The 21,742-nt window shown below is 35.6% G+C and overlaps 1 protein-coding gene across 3 annotated transcripts in view; it reads right to left on the bottom strand.

Moving 5' to 3' along the window:
* LOC129222130 (uncharacterized) overlaps window positions 1–21,742 on the bottom strand; it is a 71,885-nt gene that overhangs the window by 3,578 nt on the left and 46,565 nt on the right. For all 3 annotated transcript variants that reach the window (XR_008580569.1, XM_054856580.1, XM_054856581.1), the window contains exons 2-6: window positions 20,102–20,273; window positions 18,338–18,514; window positions 13,805–13,887; window positions 11,080–11,216; window positions 9,980–10,035 (exon numbers count right to left, since the gene is read on the bottom strand). Coding sequence is in view for 2 of the 3 variants with exons in the window: in XM_054856580.1 (XP_054712555.1) it covers window positions 9,980–10,035; window positions 11,080–11,216; window positions 13,805–13,887; window positions 18,338–18,514; window positions 20,102–20,224 (576 nt within the window). In the remaining variant the exon portion in view is untranslated. The remainder of the gene's footprint in view (window positions 1–9,979; window positions 10,036–11,079; window positions 11,217–13,804; window positions 13,888–18,337; window positions 18,515–20,101; window positions 20,274–21,742) is intronic.

The following is a 21,742-nucleotide window of genomic DNA, read 5'->3' as shown; positions in this document are numbered from 1 at the left end:
CCGGCCCGCGAAGCTGATCCGTTGTTTTGTCTACTCTTACAAGTCGAAAAGCACTAACAATGACAATGCTACATATACATGTGTGGATCCAAATTTTCAGACCCCTCGAGCACTACTATAAAAAATCTCCCAGATTTTTCTTAATATCTGGTTACATGTCAATACAGTGGCGAATTCACAGGTTTAGGGCCCATCGCAGTGCATTTTTGAGGGTCTTTTAGCTGTTAAAAATTAATTACGAACATTTATCATGGGCATTTTAAGTCCCGTTCTAGTCACCTACGGTCGTATGGGCCCCTCGTAATTCCAACACGGTAAATTCGCTACTGTGTCAATAAAACTTTTTCCTACTTCTATGTACTAAATGCTACAGTTTTAAAGGATATTGGAAATTTCTAAGAATGAAATTGTGCTTACCCAAGGTAAGCGTTTTTTATTACTGGTCGTTCTTCGCTTGTAGGTAAAACAGTAATGATGGAAGTTCAACACATATTTTTGTTTGTAACTGATTAACAATCTGTATATTAATTTATCCTAACGGATGCAATGGCTAGGAAGGATTTGACTGTTAAGCTGCTGAATATTTGAAAAACAGGGGTGCACTGGGGGGGGGGGGGGTCATGGCGCAGACTGAGCCATTGATTTTTTTAGGACTTTATGTTTTAAGGGTTGTGTTTGATTTCTTAAAAACAGAGTGGGGGGGGGGTCAACTGCCCCCTTCTGAACCCCCTAAGCGATGAATCTATTTCAAGTCCTTACCGTTTTCCTAGGAAGCCCGTGCCACAAATCCACACACACACAAACATCTTATTTTTTAAAATGTATGAATAAATAGATAGATAGATGTGAAAGATTCTCAATGCAAGTTTATTTGTTTTTTAAACAAAATGAGGAAGAATTTGTTTCTTCTCCATGACTTTTAGCCAGTATGGACTTTGTATCATTGACCTCATGAACCGAATAGTTCATCTTTTCAATACAAAATGTGATCAACGACTTTTAGAGTGCATTGAACGTAACTTAATTCATGATCAATCTTGACCCAATAGCCCATAAAATAACCTCATGCGGTCGTGATGAAATGAATTCAATTGTTCCCCGTTGCCAAGGTTACTGTTATAAATAAACAAATATCCAACAAAAGGCAACACGCAGGCGAGTCAGCTCCACACATTGCACTTTTTCTCCTTTTATTATTCTTTGTCATAATAGCACGGTTATCGATTGTGTGCTTAAAATTTCTTCCCCTTGTTCAGTACTCAGTCTGGTGCATTTTTTAACAAATTATCTACCGCTAAATGCATAAATATCCTTATTTCGTGTTAAGGGGTTTAAGTAGGCTTGCCAGATTTCTGAAATGTTCAACCGGGACACCGGAAGAGAAGCCTCCCCCCCCCCCCACCTCAGTGTCGCGAGTATTCAAAAGGGTTCACACCCTTGGCTAGTTTTTAGAGTATTTTAGACGGCAATTCATTTTTCATGCTATGAATAAATGGTCACTAAATTATGAACCAAAATCATGAGTAATAATACATGACCCGAGTAGATAAATTTTATTTCCTACATGTTAATATTTTCAAGTTACTTAAGGAAGGAGAAACACTTTGAATAAGGAAAAAAATGAACAATATTTGCATGTACTTTTCATTAGCTCTTTTGGTTTCAATATTGTTGTAAATACCTTCACAAGCTAATTCAATAATTATTTTACGTTTTTATGTTACAAATGGCAAAGTAATTACCCTAAATAATACTTCGTAGTTTGTTATTTTTCGACTTTTTTGTTCATCTAAAGTGAAATTTATCATTTTCCGGGACGTGAAGTAAACCGGCCGAGATACCGGAATTTCATCTGAAAACCGGGAATGTCCCGGTCAAACCGGGACGTCTGGCTAGCCTAGGTTTAAGGACTCTTAAAATTTTAACGCGACACAACAAATGCCTATTATTTAAACGTTTGTATCTAAATTTTTATGTAAGCTATGCTTGAACTTTTAGTTTTGAATGAAAGCTGAAAATCTCACAAAAATTATATGATGTTACATTCATTTTAACAGTACAATTTCATGATAGAAAAAAATAATACTAAAATGTACTGTTTTTTCATGTTCGAAAAATAGAATGCACTCTCTCTCTCGCGCGCTGGAAAATGTATGCATAATCCTAATGTTAATTTTAAAGTATATTGCCTTATACCCAGGGCCACGCCGTCCCTATGTGCAAGGCGGCCAGAGTCAAAAAGGCACAGAGCTATACCAATCAAAAATGCTCGAAATGGGGGTGGGGGGGGGGGGGAATCTCCAATAAAAAATAAATAAAATTGAACATTTCATTATATCTATAAGTACCTGGTGAAATTATACTGCTCATTAAAACAATCCTCCTTGCTTCCTATCTATAAATCTATAAGGGAGGGAAAACGTCCTTGTTGTTTCTGAATATGCTATTCAAAAGCGCAATCATTTACTCTGAAAACACATGGTGCTAATTAATGCATACATTCGCATTTTTCTTCATATGTGAAGCTATGAATGTTATTTCGGTATGTCTATAATTTCACAAGGTTGAGCATACGAAACAGCGCATGAAATTTGCTATTCCCCATTTTGTTTCTTGCGGTGAATATGTTAATATTATAATTCGTGCAATATGTCTTTTTGTGATTTTTAACTACTGTTCGTGGTAATTTCACTGCGTCATGTTATCATACATTAAACAATACGGTAAGCACATTTGCATATTATTTACTTGTGCTGTGCGTAGTGTGCATATATTGTATACAATAATTTTGATCAAGTTTTTAGTCCCGAAAAGTCACGACCTGATCATAACTACTCAATTCCTACACCCCCTTTTTCTTCAACTATTTGTATATTGGATTAAAAAAAAAAGCTTTGGACAATGTATTTGTTTCAGATATTAAATTCAGTGCCTTTTTAACGATTGCGTAAGACAGAAGTATTCGTTTTAACGGCAAGTTTCAGTTTCAGATTTTTAGATGGAATATCCTCTGCAATATTATCCTTTAATTTAGAAATATAATCAGTACCCTCCGTTTCCGTGCCGCAACCAGAGGGGGGTAGGGGTCCAGAGGACACCCCTTTGGTTGCACCGCCCCGTGCTCCCTCCCCTCCAGAATACTTAGTTGAATGTTTTTCAAAAATATTTGCAACTGAAGGGGGGCAAAAAACACGTCTAACAAAAAGGAAAAAATAATAATGTTGGGGTAAAACTTTAATTTCTACTAATTGGTTACCTACTCTCCCTCCGTCCTATTTCTTTTCATTTTTCTAGTTCGCCTGAAAGTAAGAAAGTTTGCAAAATGCTACTCTGCCGAATCTCTCCTCCCCCCCCCCCCTTCCGCCAAAAGCATTACGGAGCATCTTTAATTTCGTTTCCAGATCTTCATTTTCGCAAAATTTCACGAAAGCCCTCGAATACGAAACAACATCAACTCCGTACGAAAATCACTTAAAATTGCGTTTTCAGAGCTTCAATTTCGAAAGATTGCGGCCCTAATGTTACCAAATATGGTCTTATAATCACGTTTTTAAGATTTCAGTTTCAGAAAATATTCGAGCAATTACCTCTGAACCTCCTTCCTTTAATATCATCAAAAATTAGGTTTTTAAACATGGCTTACGAAAAACTTGTTAGAATAACCTCTTAACCACTACTCCTAATATCATTTCTACTGCTTTTGTTTTTAGGACTTTAATTTTGAAAAAAAAATTCAGGGGGGGGGGGAGCTCCAGAATTCCCTTCTTGTAAAAATATTCAACGTTGTCTACAATTGCGTTTTTGGAAGTTCAATTTCGAAAAATTGGAGGGGAAAAAAGGAATTGATTTCTATCTATTGAAAAAAAAAAAAAGATCAGGTCGAATCCCAGAGTTCCATTCCTGATTCTAACGTCAATAAATATGACCTATACAATCACGTTTTAAGCCTCCAACTTCTATAAATTTCCGCAAAGCGCCTTGGTACTTTTTTTCCCCATAACACCACCAAAGACAGTCTAAAATTGCGTTTTTCAAACTACAAATTTCAAAAATTTTCCGGAGAGAACCCCCGAATCTTTCTTATTAAAAGAGATTTTTTTTTTCAATTTGTGCCCCTAAAACTATTTTTTAGTTGCGCCACTGCTCCTGTTGCCATGTTTTGAAGGACATAAAAGTTTTATTAATTATTCATCACTTAGAGATTAGATAGATATTCAAAGTGGCTTTAACTTACACGTAGACATTAAAATATTTTCTTCTTCCAAAACGCATTATTAGTATATTAGAGGAGCTGCTGAACTCAGAATAATTTCGAGATATTAAGTAAAAACCTAAACCATATTGCGAGATTAAATATTCACACATTATTTTTTGTATAAATTAAATGCCAAACGCATTTTTTTTCCATTTTATATTTGTCGATAAATCCTCTCCCCAGGTGTCAACTATATCTTCCTCGAACGCCAGAGCGCTCAACAGACATTTGCACGACGGCGCCGTTCAGGCTTGGCGCGACCCTGCATATACCGTTCCCCAAAGCATGAACCTCACTTAAAATTTTTTAAAACATTTTATTACTTATTTTATTGAAATTTGAAAAACAAATATAAAAATTTACCGAAATTCTGTGATATATATTTTTTTTTATTTTTGAAAAATTGAGTTTGGTTTTCAAAAAAAAATTAGGTTAAGATTATAGAAATAAGCTATACAAATATACAAAAAAAAGTTGTATGAAAATATATGAAAAACGTTTTGAAATATCGTGGACGCAAAACGAAAAAAGACTTCCGAAGAAAGAGGGTTAAGCAGCTTTTGTTGATACTAATCTCATTGGGAATAATTTACGTTTTTTAGGATAACTCGAATAGTTTTTAGCGTATGGTAATGGTTAATGGAACAGGTATCAAATTGTTCAGGACTAAATTGTGCATAACATCTTACTACTATTATATTATATGCGAAAGTTTGTCTGTATGGATGTATGGCAGTGATTGGAAGTAGCGCGCTACAAGTAGCGACGCTACTGTAGTAGCTACATTTTTTAGTAGTTTGTAGTGTAGCGCACTACTTTTCAAAAAAAAAAAGTAGTGTAGCGAGTAGTTCGATACAATTAAAAGTAGTTTGTAGCGATTTCTGGAAACTACTTTTAAATAAAATTTCAAAAAAAAAAAAAAAAAAGAAGAAGAAGAAAGAAACGAGGTTTCAAACGAATCTGACTGGTGCAAGTCTTACGCGAGTAAAACTTGTACTAATCAGGTCCGGAAGACTCTAAAAAATACGAGTTGACGTCAGATTGACACCATACGTTCTATCTGTTTGACGCCATTAACTTGTTTAGCATCGACATTTTCACATTTCCCCAATATTCACATCGAATGGCATAGAAAGAATGAGCGATAACTGTTAATGTAGTACCGCGTTTCATGGGCACCCATATAGGGGGCAAGTGGGGGCTCAAGCCCCACCCCCCAACCTTTTAGAAATTAGAACTTCCTTGCTTTTAGTACTTTTTTTCTTCACAAAAATGTAAAAACATTTCTTCTCCAGCCATTATTAAATAAGTTATTAAGAATGTCAAATTTTAATAATTCTAATCTGTACTGAAATCAGTTTCCATGTGAACTTCTCCTGCTAAACAATGGGGAAAATATCAGCCCCCCTCCCCTAAAACTATGCAAAATGGCGCCCATGCCGCGTTTCTGTTTTCTGGCAGCTGAGAATGTCCCGTGGATGAACATTTTAGACGTCAATGAAATTATTGTGTCAATATCCACCTAGTACGGAAGCTACAGTAAATGTTATGGAAGAGGATGATATTGAACTGGCTTGGCCGGCTAACAACAAATATTATAGTGTTATAGAAATGTATGATCACGGAAATTTTTCCGTTTCTTGCAAATATGCTCGTTGAGAAAAAGCTCTCGGTATCCATGTCAGATGTCATCTGCATATACGGTGGAATCTCAACTTACGCGAGGGATGCGTTCCAAGACTCCCAGCGTAGGTTGAAATTTCGCGTTGTGGAAAAGGCGGAAAAATGCGATTTTTTATGAGCATACCAATAATTTTGAAGCATTTGAAAACATCCCTCAAATGATTTTTACCCATTTCTTAACCTTCTATTACCAAACTTAAACATAGAGAACTGAAACTTTACTGTATTTTTAAAAAAGCTATGTTATTGAATAAAACTACTGTTAGGTTGCACAAAAATCAAAAGGGAGATAATGGCATAAAATGAAACACTGCGGTACGTATAGTATGTAGCAATAAAAAAAGTGAAACACTACAATAATACTGTACAGTAGATATTGTAATTATATTCGATACACATTTTAGTTGTTCAGACATATCGAAAATCTTTACATTTCTTTAGTTATCAGAGATTTCTATTTTTCCTTCCATTTTTAAACTTTAGATGAACAGCAGCTTATGTGAAATTATGTTTCATCAACTTCATATTTAGAATGAAAAAGATGCGAGTGGTGATTTGTAAATTAACAAAGCGATGTTTCGGTTGGGGAACTTCCGCTTTCAGTGAATCGGAAGCGAAAATTTATTCACAAAACTAATATTTAGTAGCCAGTAAAGAAGGTGATACCTAAGCCCCGTGATTCCCACTCGAAAATTTTCGTGTAACGAGGTGAGGAATTCGCGTTAGCTCCAAAATTCAGTACTCGAGAAAAGCTCGCAAAATATACATTTCGTTTAAATAGAATCGCGCTGTCGCGCGAGTCCATTGTAGTTTAAAATTTCACATTGAAGTAAAGTATGCATTCTTAGTTATGTTTCATGTTTCAGATGTCATCATATATATACTAGCGAATGATCGAGTAACGCTCTTGACGTTATCAACTATTAAACACACGCCACGACATGATAATTTGAAAATATTTTTTGGTAATGTTTGACAAGCAGGGAAATGCTGTATTTCGACAAAGAGTAATTTCAGGAGAATGAAGAAACCAAAAAGTGGTCAACAAAATTAACACTATCTACTGGAGTTTAGAGTTAATCCACTGGAGTTACGGTTACAATTTCAACTATCAAAATATCACCAAACAGGCAATGGCTTTGTTCAAAAGTAGAAGCAACTTTTCTTTTGATTGGGTGTTGGATATATTAACATGATAAAAGTCAATTATTAAATAATGTAAGTTTTTGAGGTTATTCGGTGAAATTGAAAAAATGCTTTTATTTCATTTTATGAGTGGCGTAAGAAAGGAGATAGTGTTCTGGTCTGGACCTCTAGCTAGAAGCTCAAAATGAATTCATTAGTTCCAGCAAAAAAAAAAAAAAGTTCCTATAAAATTAACTGATATAATGAAAATTAAAGTTTTTTTCTTTTGTTTAAATGATGTTTTTCCTCATCTAAATCAATTTTATGTACATGTATGTCTATATAAAATTTAAAACAAATTATGACTGCATCTACCTGTATTTACATTTTCAAGTAGCCGAGTTGCACTTCTTGAATGAAATATTCACTGTCAGGAAAGGATTAAACATTTTAAGGTTGAATTCCTTCCACGTTTAAATCCTTTCTTGCAGCGAATATGCGTAAAAGTCGTTACAAATATTTGAATGACAAATTAGCTCAGCAAGCGAAGGAAAGAATAAATAATACTTGGTAATATACCATGTTCAAATGGATTCAGTTTACTAACCTAAATCATTTTATGAATTTTTTCGTTCAATCCTCAAACGATGTATAAGTGAATGCTTTTTATTGATTAACTTTTTAAAAAAATAACTAAAAAGTAGCGAAGTAGCGACTACTTTTTAAAAGTAGTTTGTAGTTGCTACATTTTGAAAAAAGTAGTTGTAGTTGTAGTAAACTACATTTATACTAAAGTAGTTGTAGTTGTAGTAAACTACATTTATACTAAAGTAGTTGTAGTTGTAGTTCGCTACAAAAAAAAAATGTAGTTTTTCCGACCACTGATGTATGGATGTATGGATGTTTGTTTCTCTTTCACGCAAAAACTACTGAATGGATTTTTATGAAACTTTACAATAATATAGCTTATGCATCAGAATAACACATAGGGTAGTTTTCGTCCCATTATGGGGGGCAAAATCCCCTTAGGGGGGCAATAAAACACAATTTTCGTATAAATTCTCTGATATGGGGATGAAAAAATACTTGCACATATTAACGTTATATGTCCATCGAAAACTCTGATTTTTTCTGCTGAAGATGGCACCTGTTCGAAATTTCTAAGTAGAATAAAAAACGAGTTATGAGCTTTTTAGTTCCATGTTCGAAGGCTTTCCTTAACTCAATACAATATTTAGTGTATCATCTCAACTCCCTGTCGATAACGACTATTGTTGTATTGTTGACTATCTTTGCTTTTCGTGACTGTTCAAGCCTTTTCTCAAGTCAAATCTTGAAGTAAGATTTTTGCACAAGATTGGCAAATAATACATGGAGTTGGCTGATTTTTTTTCGTATTAATGCAACTTTGAGGCAATTAATGGTTTTTTTATTTATTTCTATTGACTGGGTATTTAATCGATCAGCTGGAATCTAGCCAAACTTTTTTTGTGGAATCATTTCAATAGCTAAGGCATTTGGCATTTTTTTCAACTGTCGCTGTTTTTGTAGCTGAAGACTACGCAATACTGTTTCTCGGTTTTCACCATGTAACCAAATATATCCATTTCTTTAATATTTCGTTCTTTAAATTTGTTAACACGTAAAATAATTCGCCAACTAATTCGCAAATTCATAAACAGCGCAAAAACTTCCTTTACTTTGTCTTTGCACACAAATTCAAACAATTGCCAAATTTTTACTGTTTATTGGAAACATTTCGGGTAGCATCATTGTTGACCCTATTTTGGGACGATTTCTACGTAAGAAGTTACACATTATGCAATAATTTAGATTTCCGGTGTAGCGCTGGATGTTATGTATTGGACGGAGATCTGGATTCTAAGGGAACTGTTTCACTTTATTTAAGAATAGTTGACCTCACTCGAATTGGATTTTTTGAGAATTACCCAAACTAACTTCTTTACAACTCCTGAACGTTTTCAAGATTTATTTTGTGTGATTTTTTGAGTGTCTTCCAAGTTTCGCCGACATTTCATTTACTACCCTTCCCCCTGATTTTCAGTTTTAATCATACCTTTTGATACATTTAAGGGGACAGGCAATTTGAAATGTCGGCGAAACTAGAGACAAACAATGTTTTGGTAACTATTTGACCTCTGCCTGTAATGACCATTAACTTGAATTAATTGAAAAAAAAAAAAAAACTACATCAACGTGAGCGAAACCACGGGCAAAAGCTAGTTTATCTATATTTTTTTTTCCAGAAAATCGAAAATTTTGAAGATTAATAATAGTTAGACCTTATTACTATCAATGAATATATATTTCATGCATCATCTTAATTCAGCGGACAAACAAAGAGTCATTTTGTTTACTTATTTATTTTTGGTGGATGCATTTTTGGGTTTCTTGATTGTGGATATACTGAGTCTTGTATTGCTGATAAGTTGTGTTGGTATTGAAATTCATTTCTTTTTTTCTTCTTTTCAGTATTTTTAGCATAACTGAAATGCTAACGATCTTTTGGGATCACGAATTATATTCTAACAACAAATCAGTTTTCCATTTTCTTCAAAGTTGTCCTAGGATAAGTAACAGAAGAGCCCAGAATGGATTCTAGGCGCAGATTGTGCCATCTAAAGTTTTAGGAGGGTGTTTTAGTTTAGAGGGGGTCTTATTTACTTATCCTTTTAGAGCTCGCGTTCTTCGGGGGGAAGAGGGGAGGGGTAACTTCGTAACATTTGAAGGGAGTGTCCATCACTCTTAGGTGGACTGCGTTTCCCCGCATTTAATACACATACACAATACACACATATTAGTTTTTATCAAATAACAGTTTTCTCTTTAATTGAACAGCATTCTTCAAGCCGAAAATTTTACTAAAAATGAACTTTTATAGTTATAAATAGTTACCTGCGTTCGTCTAAGAAAGTCAATGCCCAATGTTACATCAGAAACATAGTTTTCCACTGAAAAAAAAGACGGAATTTTATTTAAAAGACCGAAAGTGAAATATAAACTGAATTGAAAGTACACTTTGACAATATGGATCAGTCTCGAATTCAATATTCCATTCTCTACAGGATATTCCGAAACCCTTGGTTAATTCTTTAGAGAAGATATAAAAACTGTGATCAGGACCAAAGGAGGCGCGCCTGCAGAGGCCGAAGGGCAGTGGCGTTGCAGAGACCCCGTTCCAATCTGAAAAAGGAACCGGAACGTCTAGGACGGTCAAGTGAAAACAATTAAATGATTAGCAATCGTGATTGCTCAAAAAAAAAAAAAAAAACTGCGACAAAGTACAAATCTTCGTACAGATAGTCTGCAGGCTACTGCAGACCAGACTGTTAACACAACTCAATGCAGACAGGAAGGATCAGGCGATACGGCCAGCTGAGTTATGCTAACATCATACCTTTCTGACGGCCTAGGGCCTAGGGATGTAGCAACCAAGGTTTCACGCACATCAAGCGATGGAACGGGGAGGCGCTCCGTCTGATACCTCATGTAAATTTTAATGATGCAGGAGCTAATTTGCAATAACAGTGGTTACTTCTCTTATGAAAATATGAAGAATATGTAGCAAAAACAATGTGACCGGTTGGTACGGGGGTAGCAGAAAAGGGATGGGCTAAACTAGCCTAGTACTCCAGTCAAACTAAATTAGGAATTCCTTAAAGATTTAGACAATTTTTTGGGCTACCACCTATAACTCGAGAATAAATGAAAATAGAACAGGGTGCATGTGTCGATTTGTGCTCCGTATCGGTTCTTATACCACATCTTGCAGTATTTACTAAGAGTTTTAAAACACCGTGTAAATATCCTACATTCTACATATTCTAATTATTTTTAGAATAAAAACTGTTTTTATTAAATGAATTTACTAAAATTTGTACTTTTTAAGTGGTAAGTAACTAGTTTTAACTCATTGATTATTAAAAAGGAGAAAAATGGCCTCTGAAAAGGAGAAAAATGTCAATAGAGTGGACAATTTTCTTCTTGTTGCTTACCTATGTTGAATTGAGCAACTTGTTGCCATATACCAATGGCAAGATCAATGTATTTCACTTTCCCTTTCAGTTCTGGGTTGTGCAAAGCCAAGGGATTGAACACATTACTTGGTTCTGGAATTACTTGATCTAAAAGTCTAAAAAAATGAGAATTTATTACGCGTGAGAAAACATAACTTTGATGTAAAAAGCTGTGAACGATAAGAGTCAATTTTCAGCATTTAGGGTAAGGTCGCCAGTAACAGACAAGTGTCTGGTAACAGACAGTCATAAGTTTTGGATTTAAATAATAAGCCTTTTAGGCGAGTAAAATTGATGTTACTGTAGCCCATCCCGAGGTTAGCTGGTGTTTCAAGTTCATTTGAATTTATTAAGGCTTTAGTTCTAAAAATAGATAACTTTTGCGCATTTTGAAGAGATGAAGGAAAGTTTGCTTATTGCTCATCCTTTCTTCATCCTGTCTGTTACTGTGTATCATCAGATCGGTATCTGATCTCCATCTGATTTTTCGGTGTCTGGTACTGAGGGTTGGATCTTTTTACGGAGTTGAGCACTTAAAAATATAATTAACTCATTCAAAGGATCCAGAAATAGCCAAACGTTAGATGAGATGTAGTTGCACGAGAGAAAAATAGTTTAAACAGTTTAAATACATTAAAAGGCTCAGAAAATTGGGTTAACCTTAGAGCGATGTCTTAAGCATGTCTGTGACTGGTGCCGTTAGCCTATTAATCTAATAACAAAGAAAAAAAAAACCGCCGCAACTAGAAGGAGTTGTCAAAATGGAACGAAATTTTGCATACGTAAGGACAAAATTGATAAAAGAAAGTGATTACAAACTGAAAGCAAAATGATCATTCACTGGAGGTTTCGGTACCCTATTGAGCTAGCTGCAGCTTGAATATACGAGGTCATACAGATGAGCATTGAGGCATAGCACTCTCGCATGATGTTTTACGGCATCTTGTATCACAATTACTGTAAACGCTCAACTAAGTCAATCAAATCGTAGATTGTTCGTTTAATCCTCTCAAGCAATCCCAGCTAAGCTCGATCTGTGACAAATCAGAGAATCGAGATTTCTGGAGAATGTGAAAGAGAAAGTTACTCGATATCCTTGCTTTGTGTGACCGAGCATTGTCCTTTAAAAAATGGCCCCTAGAAGCTCCGCCATGAGCGACAACACACATGTGTGAAGCATTGCACGAACGTACTGTTAGGCTGTTACTGTGTTACAGAATGATGTTAGGGATATTGAGATATTGTGTCCATGTATCATATGCCATGGCACCCGATAATATCCCCCAGCTACAGATCCGGTAAGCCGCTGAAAACAAAGACAGGACTAGGGCTCCACACTGTCGCCTTCATTTGGAGTAGTGTCACGTTGGATGAGAGATTGGACTGTAACCGAATAGATTCAGATCGTCTTTAGCGACGAACCCAGATTCAGTTTGGGCAATGATGACCACCGTATTCGCTTGTAGAGAACCCGTTTTGAAATCCCTTAATAGTGTCGATGCTTTTCAGCTGCACACTATACTCACAGCTGGGGTGGTGTAACAGGGTCCTATCGCGTACTATAGCATGGTCACCACTAATATTGATCTACAACTCCGTGACAGCTTAATTTTGTTTGTGGCATGCTTCAAACATATGTGTTGGCACTCACTGCGCGGCAGGATCCTAGAAGCCATTTTTTATCAAAACAATGCTCAGTCACACACATCAAGGGTGTCAGAGAGTTTCATCTTATTTATTACCACCTTCTCTGGTCTACTCGATCCTCTGATTAGTCACAGGTCGTTCGGTTGATACATCCTATTAGATTGATTGACCGAGAGTTATAAAGTTTTGAAAAATCAAGATTTTCGGAGATTTTATGACGTCAGCGAGTGAGCTTTAAGTGCAGGTATGCGAATTGACAAAGTGTGTTAATAGGTTTAAATTTATTTTGGTTCTTGTTATCAGAGGGCAATATTAACGATTGAAAAGATTAAGCAAGTGCTATTTATAAGCTGTAAGTCTATTTATTTTTAAAAGGCCCCTGGGGGGGGGGGAGGGTATCGAAGCGGTTTGTCGTTTTGTTTTAAGAACCTCTAATTTCCATCCCCCGAATATCATTAAAAAAATGGACTTTTTTTGTAATACAAATCAAATAATATTTTTTAGATAGTTAAATTCTCTTTTTTTTTTTTGTTTCAAAAAATACTTTTGTTTAATGTTAGGGGATCTTTTTTAGGCAATCACGAGTTGCTTATTATACTCATTGACCAAATTTCATGTTGCTCTGATTGCCATGACGATGGTTGTTTTTAATGTTCATTAAGGGAGAAAAATTGTCGTCGTCATAGTTACAAATCATCTGTGGTTTTATTTTACTCATGTTTTTTTTTTCAGGGCTCAACTCAGGCAGACTTTACATTTAAAAAAAAAGAAAGAAAAATTTTTCTGTGTGTAAAATTACATTTTTCAGAAAAAAAAACCCACCTAATATAGATGAACTTAAACAGCAAAACTTTATCTTCATACAAAATTGCGAGATTACTAGTTCTCATCATTTAAGATTGATCAGAAATAGAAACACATGACGGTATATGCTATAAATAATCTTTATGATTTTAAGTGTATTGGTGGATATCGGCCATAAAATCTTTATCTTTAACAAGCAGAACAATCAGAGCAGAACAATAGTATTTAACATGGAGTAAAGAACACTTCTTACTTTAGTTTTCTTACAAAGTCTATTGATATCGTAGAGACTGTTTCAGATGTACTTATTAAGGCATAAGCTTCGATCCCGTTACACTGAAAGAAAAAAAAAAGAAATCATTTAATATTTAGTGATTTAATTGAATGTGAACCAAAAGCACCAACAAACTATTTTTAGTGAAGCTGATTTGTATAGTATGGCTCTGGTAACAATATTTTTGACCTTTGGAGAGCTCAATTATGTTTTGACTGAAAGAGCAGAAATTCTTAGATTAGCACAGCGCCAATAATCTTTATCGGCAAGCAAACGGCTTTCATCACCACTTTTTTTAGCAAATAGAATTGTTTAAGCTGCAACCCATGGGAAGTCAACTTGTCAGAGCCAGACTATAAAATTTTTTTGAACTAAGAAAAGTCATACACTTTTTTTTACACAACTGTTTCTTTATCGATTCCTTACTCGGGAAAATATCTCTAGGCGTTTTTGTTGAGTAAATTCTTAACCAAAATGCGAAAAAAAAAGTGCAACAGTAATGAGTACATTCAACCTCTCAGACTTTTAACTCACGACTAACCTTCGAAGGTATGTGCTTCATGTTATGGTGTGAGGCAATGGTGCCCAACCATTTTTTTACCCGAGGGCCACACTCATACTAAGATGAATCTCGTGGGCCAGAGCACATGTTAAATTAAGCTATTAGGCAAGCATCAATTAACACCGTAAACTCAACGGTCACACACGTATTTACATCAAAATGCGCAAAAACACAGCGCAAAGACTCACTTTCCAGAGCAACGACTAAAACGAGACTAACTTTGATAACGCCACCATGGCTATTTAAAAATCTCGAAAGAAAGCTCTCAAATATTCCACGTGATTCCCGAAGTTTCATTTCATTTTCTTTTTTTATTCATTCAGAAATCTTATCCTTCAGAAATGGAGGGACCATATACTTCTTTCGAATGTAAGGGGTTTGTATATTCATTACAAGAAACTATTTACAGGTTACATCACTAAGATAATTTTAGGTGAAAAATAATGGCATAAAAGCCAAATTTAGCCAGATTTCAACTAATTAATCATAAAAAATAATTACTATTTACAGAATTTGTAACAATATATTTAACCATTTTTAGATAACATGGAACAAGGTGGAAGAGGAAAGATAATGGTGTCGCTTCCGAAATTTTAAAAGTATTTTTTCTTGAAAGAGCATACTTAAAAACATAGAATTTGACCATTTTTTAAAAAATTTCACAAAGTTTAATATTTTTTAAAATTATTTTAATCGGTTCAATTTTATTTTTTACGCTTCTGCACATGACATCACAAGTGATGAAATGCCATTCACTGATGCCGTTACTGCAGAGCGAAGTATTTCATTCGCTTCTTTACTCACATGTACTGGCAACGATATGGGTGATGATAGCAAGAGTAGTGCGTAATGTTTAATTCGCTTCTTAATTATCATACCCTCTAAACGCGTAGACAGCAAGTGTAAGCATTCAGCATGCCAGTGGAATAGCGCGCAAAAGTACATCACTTGTGACGTCATAAGGACCACGCCTTATTTCCGAAATCAGACATTTCAAAAAATTCATTAAAAATTAAACGATGAGAAAATGAAAGTTTTTCCTCGCTCCATGCAATTATTTTTTTTCTACCAATTTCAGTGACTAAAAGTTGTTTTTTTGACTGAAGGAAACAACCCCATTGAAATAAGATGCTGTTCGAATCCAGTTTTTCCAGTATGCTCATTGGTCAAGAAAAGTAGCATGAAGATCACATGTAATAACAGAGCTGAAAAGGTTTGGTGAAATTAAAATCTATTCTAAAATGAATATATTTTAATGTTTGGTGAATTCTTGCACCAGACCAGCAAAAAGATAATGGCAGCTTACGCAATGGCAGTTCCAATGGGACAAAAGAAAAAAAAAAGGGGGGGGGGGAGGATAAAGAAAGAAAGGAAGGGAAAAAAACATTCCTAAACTAAGAGCTTTTCTCCGCTTCGAGTAGTAAGGTAGAGCTCCAATTATCCGAACTTCAACTATCCTCGCTGATTATCCAAACTTCAACTATCATCGCTGATTACCCAAACCATTGACAGAATTTTAGCAAAAAATTATAATACTAGGAGTAAGGCCAAAGATTGCACTTGCTGTGATTCTCAAAATAACGATTCTGTTGCGCAACGCACGCTATTATCCTTCCTTCCGCGAAACTAGTCAAACGAACGGCTTACTTTGACCGAGATGTTCAGACTTCCAATTACAATACGGAATGTACACACAGGGGAGGGGGAGGGGCGAGAAGGGACACCTGTTGGCTCGAGCCTGAAGGGGGGGCCCAAGATTTTTAAATTGAGGGGTGAAATATATGAGGCAGTGAGAAGCAAAGGGATGTAAGTGGCAAAATTAAAAATTTGGAGATAACCAGTACGCATGGTAGGTTAACCTCTCCTCTGGTCTTGGGGATGATAATAGTAGCAAGCTAGTTGCCCTGGTAGTTGCTGCTGTACAGCATGATTTAGAAAAAATTTTCAATGAAAGCCTTCCTAGGAGCTAATCTTTAAACGCGTTTTACTCGAAACGTGATAATGTCCACTTGTACCCCTTTGCTTCTCCCTGCCTCATATGTAGAACCGTAGGGGTAAACAATATGGAGGAGGGCCCGTGAAAGTCATTTGTGACAGGTACCAGAATTTCTGTGCACGACTAATGTACAGCACTTGTATGGTTCGTATGAAACGCGTTTTCTTTCTATTTAATTCCTTAAAAGCTCTCTTTCTTTGATAATAGCTTTTTTCTTTCATTTTCAGCATAAATATAGATCTTTACTAATAGTAAAGCTGAAAGTCTGGATATCTGACTGGATCTTTGTGACGTTCATAGCGCCTAGACCGTTCGGCCGATTTTCATGAAATTTGGTAATTAGTTGGCAGCATGGGGGTGTGCACCTCAAAGCGATTTTTCGAATATTCGATTTTGTTCTTTTTCTATTCCAATTTTAAGCCACCATTGGTGGATTTATTTATTTATTTATTTATTTTTGCAGCAATACCGAGCGAATTACCATTATAGATTGGACGAGTCAATTACCATAACAGGACGAGCAAATTACCATAACATGGGTGAGCAAATTAACATAGCAAATTGGCGAGAAATTCATCATCCATTATTTGTAAATATACAGGCGAACCAAATGACCTTTTAATTTTCAACTACGGGTAAAGCCGTGTGGGTACCGCGCTTACCGCTAGAAATTGCATAAAATGGATCTTTTTACGGAAATATGCAATTATCCGAATAGTGTCCGTTCTTAATTGATTCGGAAAATTGTGGAGTTCTGCAGCACATTTCAATTAATGCCAGACTGGTATGGTTGAATTGTGTAGCAGATAAATTGGTGCCTCGAATCTGATAGTACTGTATTTTGTCTTGAAACGCCATGCGTCTACATGTGCTCAATTCGTCACGAAAAGTTGCATGACAATCATACGTAATAACAAAGCTGACAAGATTTGGTGAAATCAGAAATATTTTTCATTATGCTTGGATAGCAGCAATTTCAAAACACATCACCAAAATAGATAACAAGAGAGCGATTTATTGATGTTCTATGTCTAGAAAGGAGAGATATCAATAAAAGTGGTAAAAGTAATAAAAAGTACTTGAAAATACTTTTTGTTTTCCCAAATTTCTTTTTCAAACTCAAGTTCGAATGCTGTAATATACTCCCAAAACAGTTTTAAAGGAATAGGGCCAAAAAATTCAGAAATGAGAATAAGTATCAAGTCTCAAATGATCTGTAAAATTTTAAGTTAAATGGCCATCAGTTTTATTATTTTTTAAATCTTTTTACACACAAATTCTTGTTTTTTTTTTTTTTTTTTTTTCAAATTGTTAAATTAAAAGAAAAAAAATTATTGGTGGATCAATAAGAAAAAAAAAATCCTGATTCTCTAAGTAATATTAATTGCAAGCCACTGACTGATACATTCAGTGCCGGGGGAGGGAGAGCCCAGGATACCTTATTTATTGTTAAATATTGCACTCGTGACTCCCAACTTCCCCCTATTTAGATTCATGTGCTCATGTTTTAGTAATCACCATCAGAAAAATCAGAAGCTAGATCCGCCCTTGTGTGTGTGTGTGTGTGTGTGTGTGTCTGAATTTAGTAAACATTTTACTTTCACGTGAAAAATAATTTTTCTCTAAAAATTTTAAGAAACAACCATTTAAAGAAACTTTGTTCACGGAGTACATAGACTGAAAATAAACTAAAAGGTTTCCAGAAGATTTGTCGCTTTGTAACTTTTGGGGATTTTCTTTTGAATAAAAATGAGGTTAACCAATAGGATTCGCATTCGCCGTCTGCTTGGCACAATCTATTCTTTTCTAAGTCAAACACGTGACTGAGGTCGCCAAATGGCGCAATGGTTTGTTTACATCTAGATCTAGTTGACAAACAACAATAAAGGATTTACTTAAAATCATACGAGAAAAATATTAAAATTTCATATTTTTTGAAAAACAGTACTCTTACCTCACAACGTACGACTGGTGGTACGTGCATCCTTGCGATGCGTACGTCTTCGTCGAAAAGAGGTACTGCAATGTTGCTCAGAAACGAGTTTCGACGAGGGGTGCTGTTGCGAGAGGAATCTGTAATGGTGTACGCCTTGATAGGCGTCGTTTCGTAGGCTGAGTGGCCCGATCTAACCTGTCCAAAAATGAAAGATGTTATTATAACATTAGTTATCAAAGTAATGAATGAACATTGCTGTCATCGATTATTGTCGTCAAAAAGCTTTCAACATAGGAATTTTCTAAGTGTTTGATTAACATGAAACATCCACGACCGACGAGAGCCAAGGTGGTACCCTTGTCTGGGAGGGGGGTTATTGGGTGGAGAGGTAGCCTCCCCTCCACCCAATAAAACTTTTAAACATTTTACTCCGATTCCGAGATTCCAGTTGTTTTGTCCTTTCCCTTGAAATTAAAGAAATCGACGAGAGCACAACACATTACCTCAGTCAAATGCCGTTTACCAGCGACTAACGTTTTTCAACTACGTCTCTCCATAGTCACTGTTCTAGATTACATATTTGTCATAGCACCAACTTTCTTAACCTTCATTATAAAAGGCAACCGTTAGACCTTGCAGTCAATTTGCTACGCTGTTCTGAACCAAGCATGTGTCCAACGAACCCGATTTTCATGTGAGCAAAAAGATGGAGAAGGGAAAAAGCCAAATCCGGACTGTGGTGCTCAGACAGCAAGTATCATGAACTTCTGCAAGTCCTTCTTCAAAGTTTCAACATCATTTCCACATGTTTTGCTACTCATGAAAGATTTCCCCTACAGATTACACCTCTGTCGATGATTCTCTGCTTCATTGCAGTATTTCTGAAGCATGCTAGTTAGGGGACGCAATGCAGAAATCAACTGACAGCATACAGCATGAAATTAACTCTTCACTGAAGATTCCATTGTCCGAGGTATATTTACGTGCTCAGGGGAAGCAGGGGTCCCCCCTAAGACCAAGGGCCCACCCTCCTAAATATCGTTACCCCCCCCCAAAAAAAGCAAGAACCCCCAAAAAGTGAAAAATACCCCTCAAAACATCCCCCCTCAAAATTTCAATGGCGCAATCTGCGCCATTGTTCAAAACCGACAACTCCGACTTGACGTGATATAGATGATTACTGTAAAAGCACTTATTTGAACGAGGCGTTAATTTTAGCGATTTTCGCGAGCCTATCGTAGTCGTGAACATTTAAGGCTTGCGATACATTTCAACTTAATTTTTTAATTAACTCTCGTCTCTGTTCACATAAAATTCGCATTTTCAGTTCGCGAAAACACTGATATCTTCCTTTTCGCGAAAATAAGTGCTTTTACAGTTCTGTGCAGCTCTTCAGGACCTTAAAAAAAAAAAAAAAAAAAAAAACTTTAATATATAGTTGTTGAAATACGTAAAATTGCAGTTTTTTCACTAATTTTCTAACATTGAGTTAAGTGGTAGAAACAGTAGCCATTTTGTCCTCCGCATGAAACTGAAATGGCCACTTTGTACGCATATGTTCTTTCATTTTTTTAAAGAAAAGTTTTACAAAAAATAAATAAATAAATAAATAGATAAATAAATAAGGGCAATTTACCTGCTTTCTAGTAAATTTTATATACAGTTTTAATTTTTTTCTCTACGTCCGAAAGAAAAAAAAAGGAAAGGAAATAAATGATAAGAAAAAAAATCGTTTTCCTGGTCATTTTTCCTTATTCAAAAAGATGTATACTCTGTACTTACTCTGGAGTAAGTATTGTTAGCTGGTTCGAGTACTTGGTGTTCGATGGTACTCGACTTGCTCTGGTGCCTCTTCTGCTGTCTTCGGAGAGCGAGCAGCCGGATGTCCACCTCCCCATCACTCATCTTGGGCGAGCTTCCACTTCATCCTCTGCATCTTTCGAAGTACATCTCTCTGACGATTAAAAAAAAAAAAAAAAAAAATTAATTTGAATTCTGACATCTGGAATTCAAAATATGTTTTTCGCAATCACGATTGTGTGTGTGTATGTAGGCGTGTATGTTTGTGTCTGTGTGCAGGCATGAGTGTTTGCATGTGTGTGTGTATGTGTATTTGTGTGTAAAGACGTGTTTGTGTATAGACGTGTGTGTATGTAGGAGTGTGTGTATGCAGGACATGGACGCCACCGCCTAGGAGGAGGGGATTCCGGTGGACAGTGCTGCTAGTGGAGGCTAGCACCAGAGGAGCAGCTCCGTCCTCCGGTGGACGGCAATGCTGCAGAGGCCCCTGGTCCATTCTGAAAAACGAACCGGACATCAAGGACGCTCAAATAAAAACTATAAGCAATCGTGATTGCTCAAAAAAAAAAAAAAAAACTCATTAAAATCGAAGTCCATTCGGGCAAAAAAAGTAATAACAACTTGAATTCGTTTCTAGTCTTCGCAATCAAGAATTACAGTGCTGGCCAAATTATTAGACTAAGGAGTTTTTTTTTTTTTGCTTTTTGTACACTATTTGTACTAAAATACTATTTATTTTACTATTAAAGTGCAGTACATACTGTACACTGATTATTGCGCCACTTTAACATAATTTAATGTTTGCAGGTGGCAGCACTGTCTGCTTTGTTTATGTTCTTTGTTTATGACTTACCAAGAAAATAACCTCAATCGCTTAAACAGTTCTCTAGTTTTCACTAGTTCTTTTTATTGGTGTGTTCTGTTATATTTAAAGTTAGTTTTAGGTAATTAGTGAGTATGTGTATGTGAGTATATATAATAGTGAGCATAAACAATTTTTTACCTCCTTTTTTAAAAAGTGAAGAAATGGTGTAAACCTTGTGAAAAGTATGCCAAAAAGACTTAAAATGCTCATCAAGAACAAGGGAATGCATACTAAATATTAGATAATTATTTCACTGTTCGTTAATGTGTTATGTAATCAATAAAGAATTTGCTTTTAAAACAGTCTTAGTCTAATAATTTGGCCAGCACTGTAAAGCCGGGTGTTTACTCAGTGTTTCTGAAAGTTCTTTTTGCATAAAATTCAATTTACCTTTTTATTTTATATCACACAAAACGAACACTAATGAACAGGGGTGAAGAATGGAGTTGTTTCCATCAGTGAAAAGTAAAAAATCTTTTATTTTCAAAACGCTTAATTTTTAATTAATTTTTTGAACTATCCGATTTTTAAACAAGGCAGGGTCTTTATTACATTACAAGTGATGAACTTTGGTACGTAATTCACTTTAGCTGAATGCTTACTCTTGCTGTCTACCGCGTTTCCACGTTATGATAATTCAGAAGCGAATTAAATATTGCGCTTTATGCTTGCTATCAAACATATCGTTGACAGTACATGTGAATAAAGAAACGAATTAAATATTGTGCGCTCTTCGCTAATGGCATCAGTGAATGGCA

Source organism: Uloborus diversus, chromosome 5, assembly GCF_026930045.1.
Source record: "Uloborus diversus isolate 005 chromosome 5, Udiv.v.3.1, whole genome shotgun sequence".
NCBI lineage: Eukaryota > Metazoa > Arthropoda > Arachnida > Araneae > Uloboridae > Uloborus > Uloborus diversus.
This window is presented reverse-complemented; position numbering and strand designations above follow the sequence as displayed.